The following is a 17,300-nucleotide window of genomic DNA, read 5'->3' on the forward strand; positions in this document are numbered from 1 at the left end:
ATGCGGGTTTGTGGAGGTTGTGTGCTGCTTCTAAACTGTAGGTATCACCAGGCGCTCTGCCCAACACAACATGCGAGTCAATACAGCGCGGGGATGTTTTGTCACTTTCGCAGACATGTTTGAATTGGCACTTTAGAGAGAGGGAGTGAGAGAGAGAGTTTGAACAGGCTGCATTTTTTTTTTTGTCGAGGTGTTCTCAAACGTGCTGGCAAAGTGCTGCTTTTGGGGCCCCTGAAATTGCAATGCCTGGTAAATGGATGGTTTGAGGAGTATACAATGTATTAGAAGTCAATTGTGCATGGGAGGGCCTATTTTCCATATCGCTGGCTGAACGAGTGTGTATACGAGAGAGAAAGGGGGAGAGAGTTGTCCGTGCCCTTCTTCATCTATTCCCCTGTTGCTTTAGTGTCTTTGCAGGCTGTTTCTTCTGGGGGGACTGGTGAAGGTGACAATGTGGGGGCCTCAGCATACATCAGAAACCATTACCCAGAATGGCCCCCTATCCATTTCACCCCTCCTCTCCTGACATTTATTTTATGACTGCTTACATATGAAATATTTAAATAAACACAATCACAGGCTTGAGCTGAGGTTTGCCTGGGGGCGTCAGGGGAAGCGGTGGTGGCGGGAGGAAGGGGATGTATGATGACATTCATTTCCGAAACGAGGAAAGTAGTTTTGGTGCACGGCGCATGTGGTGATAGGTGGGAGGAAGTACCGGCAGCGGAGAGGAAGAGAGGGGAGAACCGAACGCTAAGGCAATCAAAGCAGGAGAAAGAGACAGCGTGTTTCTCTTACGCCCGGCGGAGCGCATGCATGTTAACGTGCACGCCCTCGCAGAGCTCATCCGTCAGCGTTTACCCGGGACACCAGAGAGAGAGAGAGAGAAAGAAAGACAGAGAGAGAGAGAGGGAGGGAGAGGGGGACGGGGGAGAAGGCCCTGGTGGCTCGTAAAAGAAAAAACAAAAAAACAGCGCTCTGTATACTGGCAAATGCACTACTTCCTCCAAAGAGCCCGTGACAGAGTAATGAAGGGAAAAAGAACAACAAAAAAGAAGAGAAACAATGTGAGTGTGCTGAGAGCAAAGAGGAGGAGAGAGGATAGAGGAGGGTGAAAGTGAGCAGAGGAAGATTTATCTGGCGTTTCCTCTGGAGAGTGAGCCCGGGCGAGATGGAGAGAAGGCAGGCGGAGTGTGAAGGATAGAGCACAATGATGCAGGAGTTAGACACAGCCGCGCGTTTATTTTCTATATATAAGACAGGAGACAGGCTGGTCCCAGGGTGCAGGGGGCGTCCTGCACTGGCTGCTGGCGTCAGTGGGAGGCCCATTACTGTCAGACTAATCTTAAAATAATTAATTGTGAAGTCGACGCTTTTTAAAGAGTATTGTAATTGAATCCTAAATTAGGCTTGGGAAAGGGGACGCGTCCTGCTTTGCTGCGATGCTCCCATTCTCCGCTCACACATACACACACACACACACACACTTTCTGACGTGCAAGCATTAGTTGGTCTTGTGCTCAAGCCAATAGAAAGCGGGAAAAAACACAACAAACGAAGGAAATGCTAATGAAATGCATATTTGGGGAGAAAGGGGCCATCTATAATTTAGCGGTGCTCTTTGAATGTGAATGATGTGTATGCAAGCGCTGTGATTTATTTTTGTTGTGCAGAGAGGGATAATTCTGTCAGAGTAGGCTTTTATTCTTGTAAACAAATGTGGTGAAAAGAGCAGAATAAAAGTGCCGTAATAAAGTAAACAGAATGATATGAATACATTTAGCTGCTGGCATGAATAATTTGTATAGGGGACACAGGCACTGGATGAAACAGAGATGACAGATAGGAGAGCTGTGAGGTTGTTGAATTGATTTTTGGCTCGTCCTTTTATTTTGTCACTTGTTGTTTGGGTCATGCTTTATTTTGCATTACACAATGTAATGCACTGTGTAATAAAATGTAAGTGGCTATGTTTACATGCACACCAAAATCTGATTATTACTGATTTATCTGAGATTATCGAAATGTCATGTAAACAAGTACAGCTGGTTTGAGTTGTCAGATTTCTTTCTCATTGCAAACTAAAAAAGATAAATTGGTGATAAAAATTGAAAATATTTTTTACAATTCATTTGGCATCGTCTTCCAAATACAAAATCCATTGGACTGACACCGGTCACCAGGCTTTTTGATTATCACATTTATTTTTATGCCTCTTACCAAACATCAGATCTAATTATTGGGTAATCTGATTAGTCTAGTTATCAGATTTTTACTGACCACGTTAATGTACCCTCTGTCTAACACCCTAGTAACATGTAACACAAGTGTATCAAGCTATGCAACTAGGGATTTCATGATTTTAGTGTTGAAAAATAGTGACGATTGAACAATTATTCATAGTGGAATCGTTAATTGTCCTTCACGTTACTATTCCTCGATTTTTTGCTTTGCAAAATCCAACTTTCTGAATGTCAAAAATAAGTTAATGTAACAAATACTGCCAGATAAAAACATTCAGGTCTATGTACGTAGATTGAGTTTAAAAATACTTAATTTTTCTTCTAAAATTGTCATAATTATAATAATTTATGGTTGTTACAATTATATTGTGACCTCAGTATCAATTAACCGAATAATCTTAACATCCCTATTTGCAACATCCTGTAATAACATGTAACGGATTACTGTTGGGGTACATGTTGTTACACAGTTCGTTACGTTCTTGTAAAAGGGGTAGAGTATGATAAAGTATTACTCGTTACCTGCACAGGCTGTAGCCTTGGCTGCCACATGGCTAGGGGCCAGCACACACCTCACAGCCCCCTTCAAATCCTCCAAGGCCCCTGCAGTGACTCAATGTGCTTTCATTTACACACACCACTGCTTGCATAGCTCTTCTGGGATGACCCCTACAAAACTATAGGCTATAGAACATTGCGGATCAAAGCTCAGAGAAGAGGGTTGACCCTCTATAAACGTCGGCCCCACTCCATAACTCTGAAGCAGCCAGAGAAGAAAGATGGCACAAGGAGCAGGGTCAGAGAGACAATTCAACAGGCAATAATAGGGAATGAGCAGACAACACATGCTTTTTGTAAAGGCAAAACGCACAAGCACATTATCATCTCGGGTCACCGCCTTGAGGAGTACAAGCTGTTATGGCCATAGCGCTTCCATAGAGTCAAAACAGGCCAATATTTTTTATAGACATAAAATCTATTGAGTTGTTTTGTGCTCACCAATGCTCAAACAGTATTATTACGTCTTACTGTGTGATCTGTGCTGACTGCAAGTGAGAAAAGAAGAAAAACAATGTGTTCTTATTAAGTTTTCCAAATTATTTTGTACCATTTTTAATTATTCATGACAACTGGTCGGTAAATATTAGTTAATACAAAATTATACAAAATCAAAATAAAATATATGGAAAAAAAAATTATACAAAACAAGATGTTTCATGTTAAAACAAATCAATGATGGGTAGATAGTCAAACTTAAGTTAGATAAACTTTTCTCCGGTTCGTAATACCTAATAGAGGTTAAAAGTGTGGTATGATAAAACTAAACGTGCAGCTTGTGATCTTGTGTTCTTAGCGCCTGGCATCACAATCTGTAGCCATGTGCACGATAAATGAACTGCTTCTTGCTCTAAATGTTTGAACTCAGTTCAGCTCTGATTTGGCCCAGATCTGACAGCTGTAAACTTGGCTCTGAAGCTCCCATTTGGTCCAGGCCGACTGGGAAGAATAACAGCACAGGACAATATTGTGGTGGGCTGCTTCTCTGTCTGTGTGATCCCTCTATCAATAAGAAGCACAGGGCCCTCAGAAGGCCTGCCAACTGTGTGTGCTGTCCAGGCTGCCTCTGTCTTCTGAGCACATCTGGACACATCTGCTGCACACTCCACTGCGCATGGACATGGCTCCATACATGCACCAGGACTTGAGTGATACCAGAGGGCATTGTTTTTGGTAAATAACATAATGGACGTTCATACATACTGTCTACATGGTTTAGCTGCATATTCATAATTTTTCCTTTGTTTTTGCCCGTAGCTCAGGGCAATACAGTGAAGAATGTGGATATAGATGCTTTTTTGTGGTCTCTCTCTCAAAGTGGGTTTAGGGTTGTAGCTTCTGGATATGTTTCAGAATGAATGGTTACTAAGTCATAGATTTTACATAATAACTTCCATATGAACAGCTGTTTACCTCGCTAAATATAGTGAGGTTATACAATCAGGTATGTTATTCATCTGGCTCGACCCGGTTAGTGCAGTGTAAACAGGGGCCCGGGGCTCTGCTGTAATAGAAGTGAGAGGTCCAGTGCAGACGTGTGTGGTGCGCCGGAGCCTGTCATTGATTGGCCCTTCTCCCCCACCAGCTCCAGTGATTGATTCAGAGGCAGGACTCAGGAGATGGAGCCCTGGCCCGGGTTCCACAGTCAGGAGGCCTTCAGGAGGGAGAGCTGGGGGGCCACAGAGGGGACACAGCGCCAGGTCAAGGAGGCTATTTCTGTGGGAGGCTTCACTGTGGGCAAGAGACATTCATTACAGGACAAAATGAAAGCCAGATATGTCATGACTGCTAAAGGGAACAGTTTGTTTGAGCGGGAGGAATCAGCAGGTTAAATGGCATGAGGATCTGTCATATTGTCCTATATTGACACATTATATGTGAGTACATTGAATTTGAGGGACAGTTCATTGTACTGTACATTTTACTTAAAAGTGCACGATGTACATTTTTGGTGGAGGGTCACGTCTTTGGCTCTAGAGATGTTATAGCTTGAATTTTTGACAGTGTGACATTAAACTGATCTCTTACCTGGTATCTTCATGGAGACCAGGTCCAGCTACAGGTCAGATCTTTGGAGAGGCACGTCATCTCACATTAAGAATATGTTTTTCAAGGTATTTTCAAGCAATAAAAACAATATTATAGAAGGGATAATAGTAACAAGTGTGTTTGACTATAGATTGTTACTTTACATAAACTATTGATTGCCTAATGCACCAATGAAATTTCCCCATGTGGGACAATAAAGGATTATCTTATCTTATCTTATCTTATAAAACAGCTTACCGTATTTTGCGCACGAAAAGGTGCACCGGATTATTATGCGCACCATCAGCTATCTGTGTACCATGTGTACTGGTCCATACATAAAGCGCACCGGACTATAAAGCGCATAAGATAAGCAAAACAGACAGATAAGTCCGAGTCAGTTGAGCTTCATTAAACGCGTTCTTTCAGATCAACATTGTTTAACATCAAAACACACTCTGCTACCGCTAACAGACACGTTAGCTTATCCAAATCAATTCTCAGTCAAGATCACTTGTAAACACATAAAATACAAACACAGAACACACTCTGCTACCGCTAAAAGACACGTTAGCGTATTCACAACAACTCCCAGCCTCGTTCAGTTGCAACACGTAAAATACAACACAGTCTGATATCGCTAAAAGACACGTTAGCATATTCACAACAACTCCCAGCCTCGTTCAGTTGCAACACGTAAAATACAATACACTCACTTTTTCAGTTTATTCCTCGTCCTCAATTCCTTCAAATGCCGCCGTGTGCATCCCGCATAGCTATGACCAGACCTCCTGATTTACCTGGGACAGCCCCTATTGTTTACGTCCTGTGTCCCGGTGCATTTGTCCTGGTTTTGCACAGACTTTGTCCCATGTGTCCCGGTTTAATGTCTGCTGGGGCGCAAATGGTAAAAGCAGCCATAGCGCCGATAGTGCTCCGTGTCAGTGTGATGCCGCATCTCGGATTCACGCGGCAGTTCAGTGATGATTCCGGCCTTCCTGCCTTCCGGCCTCTGACCACAGTTGACTGATAATTTAGCCCGTAAGCGCATTTCTTGGGATAATATAACAGATCCAATGGTCTCTTGGCAGGAGCCATCTTTATTTACCGGTAGGTGTCTGTGTTGTGCCTGACTGAAAATGTTGTTTACATTTTGACAGAGCGCCGCGTGCGCTGCGTGTAGGTAGACTACTGTTCCCAGAATGCTTTGCATACATGTTGTTGGGACTTCCGGTTCCGCTAGACGTGCATCGGCGTCTCGTGTCCCAAATCTTCTTTACACACCGTGTACCACACAAAATATCTTCGCGGTCACCAGAAATAAACCATATATTAAGCGCACCGGACTATTAAGCGCACGGACGGCTTTTGAGGACGTTAAAGACTTTTACATGCGCCTTATAGTGCGGAAAATACGGTAATCTGAAAACCTTGTCCAGTTGACTTTTGTAAAACTTACTGGATGACAGACATTGTAAATAAAGTGGCAAAACTGATGGCGTAATCTGTACCAGAATAAAGTAGAATAAAGTAAACATATTTCCTTATTCATACCAAAAACTTCAATGACAGCCTACATTTGATTAAGCTATAGTTAGTCGATTAAATTAAATGAGTAAAATAAGAAATCATTATTTTAAAGTAGCAATGCTTAAGTAATTTTTTTGGCTACTCTTAAAACCTCTTCTACGATCTGCCATCACGTCATTGTGATGGGAGAGCTGTGCAGCAAAAATTATATGAAAATCAATTTTTTTCTAATTAACTTTGTACATTTCCCGCTGAGCTATCAGATGTGGGGTCCTTGTATGTCGTACCAAGTCCAATAATGAAATCAATTTGCCTCAAATTGTTTCAGGTGACTTTTAATGAGTATGTAATATCCGCCCGAGGAGAGAAGGTCATGGTATCTGTTATTTGAGTTTTATATTTTTTTCCTCTTCCTGATGGATCACCTGCAGCAGAAATATGGATGCTTCCACCCTGGAGGACTGGGCAGTGCTCCAAAACAAACAGGCTGATTGCGAATCCTTGTTTTTAGCAGTGAGCGGTCTTTAATGGCATGACTGGTGTGACCCACTTGCTTTTTATAGAGCTGCTGCGTTTACTTTGATTAATGCTTTCGCTGATTTCTTTCAAACATACTGCTTCTTTCTACAACAAAGATACTTAGGTGGAAAGTGACAGTCCAATAAGGTTTAATAAAGCTAGAGGAATCATCGTCATGGTAACCTACAGTAACAAACAGTAGCCATGTTCTGTCTGTACATTACAATGCAACTAATTGGGAGCTGAACGTTGTGATTAGAATCTTCTCTGATATACTTTGACATTTGGACTTTTTGTATGTACTTTACCGAACACCCATGTTCTACCCTAGTAACGTGAAAAAATCTATTTAATCCACACAAATTTAGGTAATGATTATTATTTTGAAGTTATACAAAATTAGAAAATGCAAGTATAATGTTCATAGTAAGAATTGATAGAAATAAAGCTGATTTTTGGTGATATTTCTGCTCTTTTTTCAGATCAGCTAATACGTTTAAAGACACGTTTTAACACATTTCTGTTGGACTGACATAATATCGGGATATACAGAGATATTCATGTTGTCAATATCGACCACTCCTACATAGGCGTGGAGTAAACAGAATAATTATCCATGGTGGTGTCCTTATGGTGCATTGACACATAAACATAGTTTAATTCTGCATACATTTTTCTGTTCTTCCAATCACAACATGGCTCACACAATTGCCACGGTAACAGAATCCCTGATCTCTCTAGCTTTAATAGGGCAGAGAGAAAGAGTCAGTACATGTTTTGGCTTTAGGTAGCATTAGCATTCATAATTCACTATGTTCTCTGTGCAGTGGCCGGCCTCGGAGCCCAAAGAGCTCGTTAAGCTTTGCCTTGCAGGGAAGACTAATGGATAGCAGAGAGAGCCCCCTCAGGACCCTTTAGCAACGTTTCTGTTGCTTAGTATTCACTTATGTATTTTCACACAATCATGAATAACCATTGCTAATTCATAAAAACACTTGGCGATATGGGGCCTCCTTAATTATTATCTGAGCTGGAGAAAAGCATTTCCTCTTCAATGTTATCCCATTGGCTAAGTTGGTGATTTCCGGGAATAAACGGGAATCGGGTTTGCATATTTTACACTAGCTCTTTGGCCACATGGAAATAATGCTTTCCCTAGCTGTGTTGTGCCTTTGTGTTGTGTAACTGTCTCTCCTTGGGGCTCTGCGGCTGAGGGAGTGTGAGCGGAGCACATTCTTCTGGTTCCTCCCCAGACCCAGCGGTCCAGCTCCTTCCAAGGTCTGGGACAGTGAGAGACAGGAAGAGCCTGGGAACCAAGCTTCTTAACATCACACAGCAAACACATGTGGATGTCTTTCTAAAAATACTTCACAACAGCTTCCAAAGACATTGTTTTAATCTCTGGCAACATGAGTTTTAAACAAAGAGGTAATAGCGAGGGAAATGTTTTTTTTTTGGCTTTCTAGCTCTAATCAAAAACATACATGGAGTTGTGTTTTGTTTCATTCACACCTTTTAAATAAATGTTATTCTCTTCTGTGGAGTTTATGAGACTTAGTTCTACAAAACAAAATTACACCTTTTCCCTGTACGCCTACCTTCATTTAACAATGTGTTTGTCTTTATTTTCATTCATTCCTCAGTATTATTCATTTAGTTGAGAAATGGCATCATACAACAATCTGAGCCGCCCTCCGAGCTGCCCCCTGCTGGTCTAGAGTTAAGTTTAAGCGTTTTACTAGCAGTCGATGTTGTAAACTTGCAATGCTTTCTCTGACACAAATGACTAAGATTGCATGGTTTAAAAAATAACTAAACACATAGAGCAGAGTTTAGGTTCTCTTGATAACTGTCTCTAAAATACCGTACTGACCCTTGTTTTCATGTAAGCATCCAGCCAAAGACTCTCTGTGGAAAAACTGTGCACCTCCACATTTTTTCGCCGACAATTGCATTTGATTTGTTTTGGCTGTTAATACCGTGTCACCAGCATGTCAGCCACATCTCGTTTTGTCATTGAGTTTTCTTCCCATCTTTTTGTCCCTGCCGCTTCCTCCATCTCTCACTCTCAGTGGAGAAAAAGGGCTTGGGCAACCCCGTGACCCCAATCTCACTTGAGACAGATGAAGCAGCCTCTCTTCTCCTCCTGCCCTCCCTCCACCGCTCTACTCCACACAGCTAATGATGCGTCTGTACTGGCCGTGACCAAACCAGAGCTTGGCAACTTTTGCTGATGTACAGGGGAGGGACGGGGGTGTAAATATTGGTGTCAAACGCATAGGGTAAAAACATGGACCAATTATTTGTTTTGCTCTGACACAAAAGCACGCTGTTGGCCGCATTACAGGAGCCTCTTATCGAGAGTTCCTTTGTTCACCTTATTCTCAGCTGCAAATACAGAGCATCGGATCTATATATTTTTTTAAATCTAGAACTTTGTACACATCAAAGTCTTATTGTAATATGTTTTATCGTGATTGTGCAATAATATTTTTAGTAGGGCAAGGCGATACATCAATTCCAAGATATCGGCCCGATATTGAACATTTAGCCAATATTTTGAACAGAGTAGTGAGTAGAAATGGAAATATGGCCACGCGTGTCAGCCTTGCTATGGTTTTAAAATCTTAATTTCGTTATCAGCCACAGCAGTAAGACAAATAATGGATATCAGTATTGGCACACACACACAAAAATCCATGTCCAAGCCCTCATTTCTTATTCTTTGATGTTAGAGATTGCAAATCAGAATCAATATTAAAAAATACTTAAATGCATATTGATTTTAGTCTGGTCTACATTCCTGACCCCATGTTTTGCTGGTACATTAACAGAATCACTTACAAATATTCAATTCTTAGTATTATTATTAGTTATTTGGTGGGAACATTGCTTGTTAATGAACAAAGAATGATATACATGCTGTAAACACGGTGGATTGTAGTCAGGGGTTAATTTGCATCGGTTGTCCGGCATTCACTCTCATTTGTACACCAGCATACATGTACACTGACGGTAAGGTGAGTGAAGTGTCTTGCCCAAGGACACAATGACAGTATGCACTACCGCCGCACTGTGGCACCTGGCATTCCAGCTGTCTCCAATCCAGTTACTAACCAGGCTCATCCCTGCTTAGCTTCCGCGATATGACGAGTATGAAAAAATAAAACAATACAAATTAAAACTGTACAAACGCATAATATTAGCTTGCAATAACAGTAACCGCTGCCTTTTATGTTTCACTTTCTATACGAAAAGCACATGGGATCTACACAGAAAGGAAACAAATGCACACATCTTCACATATGCTTTGAGCGGTCAGAAGCACAGCATGTTTAAACCTAAGACTCAAACAGTGGAGGGAGGAGTCAAGTGCGAAGGGAACCAAGACAGAAGCGTGTGCGGAGGGACAGAGGCGCTGAGGGACAGAGTGCATATTGCGCTAGAGGCCAAAGCCGTGACCTCTTAGAAACACGCTGCAAATGTGTGAGGGGCACAGATGCAGGCTGGCCCACTCCTCTGCTGCTCTCTCGTATTTAGTGATGAGCCCTGTGTTGGCACTGGGCGTTTTTCTGTTGCTCAAAACACGTCTGTCGCGCGTAATGTGTGCACACTCTGAGAATCTCCGGGCTACACCGCGTATTGTCTGTATACGTCTGTCGCGCGTACTGTGTGCACACTTTGAGAAGCCACGGGCTACACCGCGTATTACCACATTTGTTTGTTCACTTTGATTCTGACACACTGCAGTCTGAACTGTGTCTTCGTGTGGGCCGGGCAGGCAGGAGTTAACAGCACGCCGCTCCTCTGCTCTCCGCTTGATGACATCAGTATTGTCTCTGCATCCATGAAATTAATTTTTCTAATCTTAGTCAGCAGGAGCGAGGGAATTTGCACACATTAATATGGAACTCGCCCACCACTGCAGTCTTTCTTCTGCTCTGCTCCATACTTATAACACTTTTTGTCACTAGATGTACAGTAGTTTTCGCAGAGGGCCTTGGCTTAACTGCACACTGCACTTTGAATAGAACAAGACGTGTGGGGTTATCGATTCTCCAGAGACAAGCAGCTGCATCGAGGATAAAGACGATCCAATGACATTAATTATTATTCCCTATTTGTTTCCCTTTACAAAGACACAAATAATATGCCGGCGCACCACGGTTAGTAGTCCTTCCAAGAAAAAGGAAAGACAATCAATAGCAAAAGGCATCAAGGGGCAAATTTTCATACACAATCAGTTTGATGTCTTCTTGCAGGGAAAGCTTGTAATTTGTGCCATGTGAGAAGTTGCCAAATAGCTTTTTAGTCCTAATAGAAGAAACATAACTTTGTCTTTGCACGGCTGTAGTATCGGAGTGAGACTCAAAGATGAACTGTATGGACAACTAACAGACTTGCTAGTTATTAATTGCACGCATCTTAACAACGTCTAAATTTAGCCTTATAATGTACACTGAGAGTGATGAGAATGGCTAAAAATGAAAATATTTAGGGTTTTGTAAAAGGGAGTGAAGTAAATGATTGCATTTTTAGCTCTTTTGATATAAAAAACAAAACAAAAAGTTTGCAATTTTTAGTAGTCAAACGTTTTTTCTATAGTTTTAAATGAAAGTTCTCGTACTTTTTGTCATTGGTGCTGCATTTTTGGACAATTAATGGAAGAAAATGGCATGATGATTGGGTTGCATTGTGGACAGTATTAGCAGAAGTTGGGTTAGTTCACCGTTTTTTCTCACAATGCCACACAATAATTATCAAAAGATAGTGATTGAAAAATTCCAATATCCCAAATGGAAATGAAATAATAACCATTTTTAATCTTGTTTTATGTTCACCTGATCCCAGAGTGCATTTCAGAGCCTTTTGTGCTCTGTATTTTGTCTTTTTCTGATTAACAACTTAGCACATTAAAGCAAGTAGTACAATCATTTTTGCTACATAAAAACGCGTTCGATTGAGCTCTGAAAAGCAATTTAGCAGCGTTTACACACCGTAATTTCACACATTTTCTGTTTTAATGGCTTTGTTTTTTTCTCTCTCTTTGGCTCACGAGAGTAAGCAGAGGAGTTCATAAATTGAATTTTAAATTTAGCAGCTGAATCACTATTGCCTCCGCTGCTCCTCCCCTGCTCCCGTCAATGGCGTGCCCAGACGAACAGAAGTTAAAAATGCATTTGAAGGGAAAAAAAACAATTTGCGAGTATTCCCACTAGTTTTTTATCCGCTGTCCCTCCTGGTACAAACCGTGCTCTCTTCATGTCATATTCATATATTTTTTTCCTAAGTACAGCCATACCTCAGAGGAGAGAGGAGAATGTTTCAATTTGTCAGGAATTGTTGTGAAGTGGTGTGAAGGAAGCAGTGGGCTGAAATCTCATTTAATGGAAGTTGTCACAAGAGCTGGTATGAAACTGACGAAGCTCCTTTGTGGACATGTGTGGAAAATGTGGATTTGATAGTGCCATAGAATTTTATTGCATCAGTTATTAAAGTTGACGGTGGTGTATTCTGTAGTAATATTAGTTTTACCCATTTTCCAATTTTTAAACAGCTTTGAGGTTTGACAATACAAACCCCCAATTCATGATGTTGTGTCATTTGGCAAAGCACTTTTCCAATGTCCAATTTCCTTTTTTCTATGCTTGGCATATACAATTTGACATATTGATCCCACTTATAGCAATGTTGTTCATATGCAGGTTTTTTAAATTAATTTGATGTAATCTTTCTGTTTTTTCACATTTCTACAAATTCATTAACTTAGAAAAAGTGTTTAGACTGTTATGTTTTGTGTTTTGCCTGCTTGTTGAGTATTTGCCCCTCAACTAGCAGATTTTCGAGTTATACTTGGAGTGAGATATCCCATAATTCTCTTGTTTCCTCCTCAAAACTGGTTGTTTTCTATGTCTAGGTCTTTTCCAGTTCAGCACTTTTCCCCTCTGTGTTAGTGTGAGTGTGTGTGGACTCTGAAGCCGCGCACAGGGGGATTTACTTGTGTTGTGCTCAGCATTTTTGGCATACGGAGGACCTCTGGAGATGAGTTGGTGAACTGGATGAGGAGGGGGAGAGGGGGAGTGTGTCCCATATCATCAGTGGCACACTGCCCTAGATTTTTAGAGACTCCAGGCATTGCCCTTTTACAGCTGCAGCAATAAGAACTGATGTGACTGACAGTTTTGAGGAAGTCACTTTACTGAGGTTTTTGAACTCACGAGTAATTCCTGAAAAGTCAAAAAAAATTTGACTCAATTATTTCTGTCACAACTTCTGAAATATATTAGTATAAAATACAATCATGTGTTGTCTATTTAGATAATAAGTATCTAGTTTCAATTTAAAGATGTTTTAGCCAATTAGTCATTGCCTTTTTTTTTGACAACTCTCATACATAATGTATTCAATTGAGTCATGGTATATGGCAACACACTACAGACAAACAAACTACAGTTTCAGAGGCAATATTTATGTCCCACAATGGGGTAATTCATGTGTTGCAAAGCAAAGTTTAAAAACAGCAGAAGAATAGAAACATTAATTGCAACACTGTGCATGCACAAGTAGAGTGAAAATATAAAGTCACAACACTATTATGTACTGTACGTGGCTAGTATGTGTATGTAGAGTGCAGCATATGGACAGAATAAATACTAGGTAAATATAAAGTGGTATAATATTAAGTGTTGCGGTATTTCTTGCAGTGGGAAAATGTGTTTTATTGTAGTTGAACTTGTACTTTGCAATTGTTATTCAATATAATACTAAGGTAAGGTAAGCAGATTTACTTCTTATATTTAGCATTGTTAGATTTTAGGCTGCATTGATAAATAATGTTTTCATATGTATTATAGCATTTGCCTACAGATCTTGATTGTAAAAATGACTTTGCGACTGAGCAAAACGTCAGCGCTTTAATGCAGCAGAGCTATGAACATTGTTCAAGCCCTGCAAAACATGCCTGTGCACACATTTCCTCAATAAACTCACTCATCCCCTCCAGGCTGCCAAATAACTTCCAAGAGCTCTCATCTCTCGCTAACTCCAGTTTGTCTCCCACTATCAAAACACACACACACAAACACATACACTCTCTCTCCAGCACACCAGGTTTGTCAAACGACTCCACACACATGCCTCAATGGACAAAAGTACTTCCCAGGCAGAGCAGCCCACACATCGTGCTGAATAAAGTGCGCCCATCTTCTGCCGTGTCTACCAAATATTAGCCCTTCTATTTTAAAAGTTTGTTTGTTTTTCATACCGACTGCTCACTCACAATCTTCTTCAGAGTTGTTCAGATTTTGCTGTGACATGTCTGATTTACACAGGTTTGGCGCTGTCATCCTGTCGGTAAGAAGACAGCGCCATCTGCAATCTGACTTTTTCAGTACAGTATCCCAGGTGTGGGAGAGTAAAATGGCCCCCTTTTCCCAGTTTGTAGACCAAAACCTGTGTACGGTAAATCAGCTGACAAGATACGACATGGCAACATTAGAAGATTGCGAGTGAGGAGTCGAAAGGAACTAAAAAAACAACAACAACCATCACGAGAAGACAAAATGAAACTCATTAGACTACCTTCTTTTTCATCACATTTTCTTTCAGTTATTTTGCAGCTCTCACCTTATACTAGCAATACTATTACTACTAAAGGCCAACGCACACTGGAGCACGGCACGCAGTGGTCAAGCACACGCGTCAACACACACTGAACGCCTCACAGCGCTCAAAAAGGCTTTAAAATCAACTCTCGGGGGTTTAAAATTTGAGTTTCATCTGCAGATTACTGACAAAATGGGACATAGGGCGAGGCAGCACAACAGCGCGCCCTGAGATATATATATATATAAATCCTCAATCCATCACCCCAAAAAGGAGCTGATCTTTTCAATGTAAAGATCCCCCTTGACATTTCTCCTTTTGTCCTCTTTGTTTTCCGTGTTCATAGCCGTGATAAGCTCCTAAGGTATAGCTTTACAGAACAAGTACTTTTGACTGCTTGACTGCCCGCCCGGCGTTCCCAGCTGGGATTTCCAACTTTAAATGTCTCGCCACATTTGAATTCGCAGAGCTTGGATCCCTGCCACGCACCTTAGCACTCGCAGGCAGACCTTAAGCACATAGCAGCTTGAATATTTGAAGAAATAATGGCATATAGTCACATCTAATAATCTGTAATACTGTCGGTTTGCAGTAAGTATCAGTAGTAGGAGCAATGTGCAGTCATTATTGGCATCACTGGGCTGTAGTTGTGGGAACAAGGCCATACAGGTTTTTATGGCTATTGCTTCCCATCTCTTTAAACAACATTAACAAAGCTTTTTAAAGGCCTCGCAGACATTAAAACAAAGATACAAGCTTTATGTTTTAATTAAATCATTTTACATTGGGCTTGCGCCAGGTAAAGTTTGATTCTGATAGTGGGCCAATAAACATCTTTGTGTATTTAATTCCATTTGTAGGGAATTTACAACCTGTGCATGTTTAGTCAAGGCTTTTACTGACTCTGCAATTATGTAATAAATCAGTTGTGTCCATATTCTACAGTGAGTGCGTAAAGTTGATTTCAATCAGGATACTACCATATGCTGTTTTTCTGAGCAGCCACAACTTATGAAGAGTAATTTAAAATATGAATACCAAAAATATATTCTGTACCCTATTGAGATGCTTGTAGGAAATCAGATTTATTTTTTTTGTCAATTGTCGCACTTTACTTTAGACACATTCATTTATGAGTGTAAATGCTCCATCAAGTAGTCCTCAGGGCCCATCGTTTTGGCCTCATGTGGTTACAGTGTAGCATACATTCAGGATGCAATGACAAAAAGATGAAAAACAGTTTATAAGTAGTCATTTGTTGCATCACTTAGACTTAGACAATTTATTGATCCACAAGGGAAATTACTTCTTGGGAAATCTCACTTGCTCCAGATACAACTTTGAGGTACTTAAAAACATATTCTAAACTCTTATTGTGTTTTGCACAGGTATCTTCCATGGACTTCATGGCGATGAAGCGCTCCCAGCTGTACAACAACCCTTACTCAGCGCCGCCGCAACCAGGGGGCGGGCCTTATCCTCCCAACCAGCCATACACATCGCCTCCTCCTCATCGTTATCCAATGAGCATGCAGGGACGCGGGCAGATGGGCATGGGCGGGATGCAGTACCCCCAACAACAGGTATGCAAATAAACAAGTTACCCCTGCACTTCAGTTCCACAAGTGAGTAGAGGCATTATAATTTATAATAAGAAGTGAATCACAGCCTGCAACTTTAGCCTCTTAACAGTGCATCTATTTAAACACCACCGTTAAAGCTACAGAATTTTTCCTTGCAATAAATGATCAAGCATACCTCATGTCTCTCCTGGTTGAATGTTTCTTGTAAACATATTCCACATGAGTTATTGCAGGTTCCAGTGTGGGATGTAAAGGAATGCTCTGTGCCTAGTAAACAGCAGCAGCACGGCCGACCTACGTCACTCTCTTTCTATGCTACACAATAGCTCAGTGTGGAAGACAATGACGGTTCTGTCTGTATTATTGAGTCTTAAGTAAATCCCATTTGGGCTGGAAGGGTGCATGTGATTAGAGCGGCAGAGATAGCAAGAAGTTATTTCGGTGAATTAATAATATGTTATCACGGCCTTTGTATGCGTTAGCGTGTGTGTGTGTGTGTGTGTATTGTATTAGTGGAAGGAACAAAACAGGCACGTGTGTGTGTGTGTGTGTGTGTGCGTGTGTGTGTGTGTGTGTGTGTGAGGATGACAGCAACGTTGTTTGAGCTCAGAGTCTTTGGTGAGACAGCAGAGAGGAGAGAGCCTGTGCCCTGCTGCGGCTGCCTGCTATATTTAGGGAGACGGGTCGGGTGGACTTGGACACCTCGCACAGGGGACAGACTCACTGACAGAGGGATTTGACAGTGAGACAGCAATGTAAGGAGGTGCAAAGAAACTTAGATACTTACATAAATAAACGTGGCTGTTTTTTGAAAATGTCGCCGTTTTATTGAGCTAATTGCAGGGATACATTTTACATCTGTTTTTATTTTATATATTAAAGTAACATTGTTTATTTAAAGTTTATCTTAGGTAAAGATTCATCCAAGTTCATGCAACAATAAATTGCACCAATAGAAAACATATAAATGATTGATTTTTACTTTAAACCGAATACATCTCACCACCATCACAACGTAAAGCATAGATGCTATTCAGACGCTCCAAATACATGTGTGAGACTGAGCTGAGATGAAATCCTTCAGTCTTATACATCGGGGAGGCCGAGCGTCCGGGTAGCAATCACAGCATAGCGCTATGGAACGTAATTAGTTCAAATAGAATTAGCTGTTCACTCTGGCTATAGCCATGGGAACTGCGCTTCTAAAGTTTCTAATTATCTGGCTCTGGCATTA

The 17,300-nt window shown here is 41.1% G+C and overlaps 1 protein-coding gene across 2 annotated transcripts in view; it reads left to right on the forward strand.

The window, feature by feature from the left end:
* The window catches only part of arid1b (AT-rich interactive domain 1B), a 163,362-nt gene that overhangs the window by 12,674 nt on the left and 133,388 nt on the right, over nucleotides 1-17,300 (forward strand). For both annotated transcript variants that reach the window (XM_072457881.1, XM_072457882.1), the window contains exon 2: nucleotides 15,872-16,066. In XM_072457881.1, coding sequence (XP_072313982.1) covers nucleotides 15,872-16,066 — 195 coding nt within the window. The remainder of the gene's footprint in view (nucleotides 1-15,871; nucleotides 16,067-17,300) is intronic.

This window comes from Eucyclogobius newberryi, unplaced genomic scaffold, assembly GCF_026437365.1.
Source record: "Eucyclogobius newberryi isolate DKJ021-1_F unplaced genomic scaffold, fEucNew1.0.hap1 SCAF_21, whole genome shotgun sequence".
NCBI classification, from domain to species: domain Eukaryota; kingdom Metazoa; phylum Chordata; class Actinopteri; order Gobiiformes; family Gobiidae; genus Eucyclogobius; species Eucyclogobius newberryi.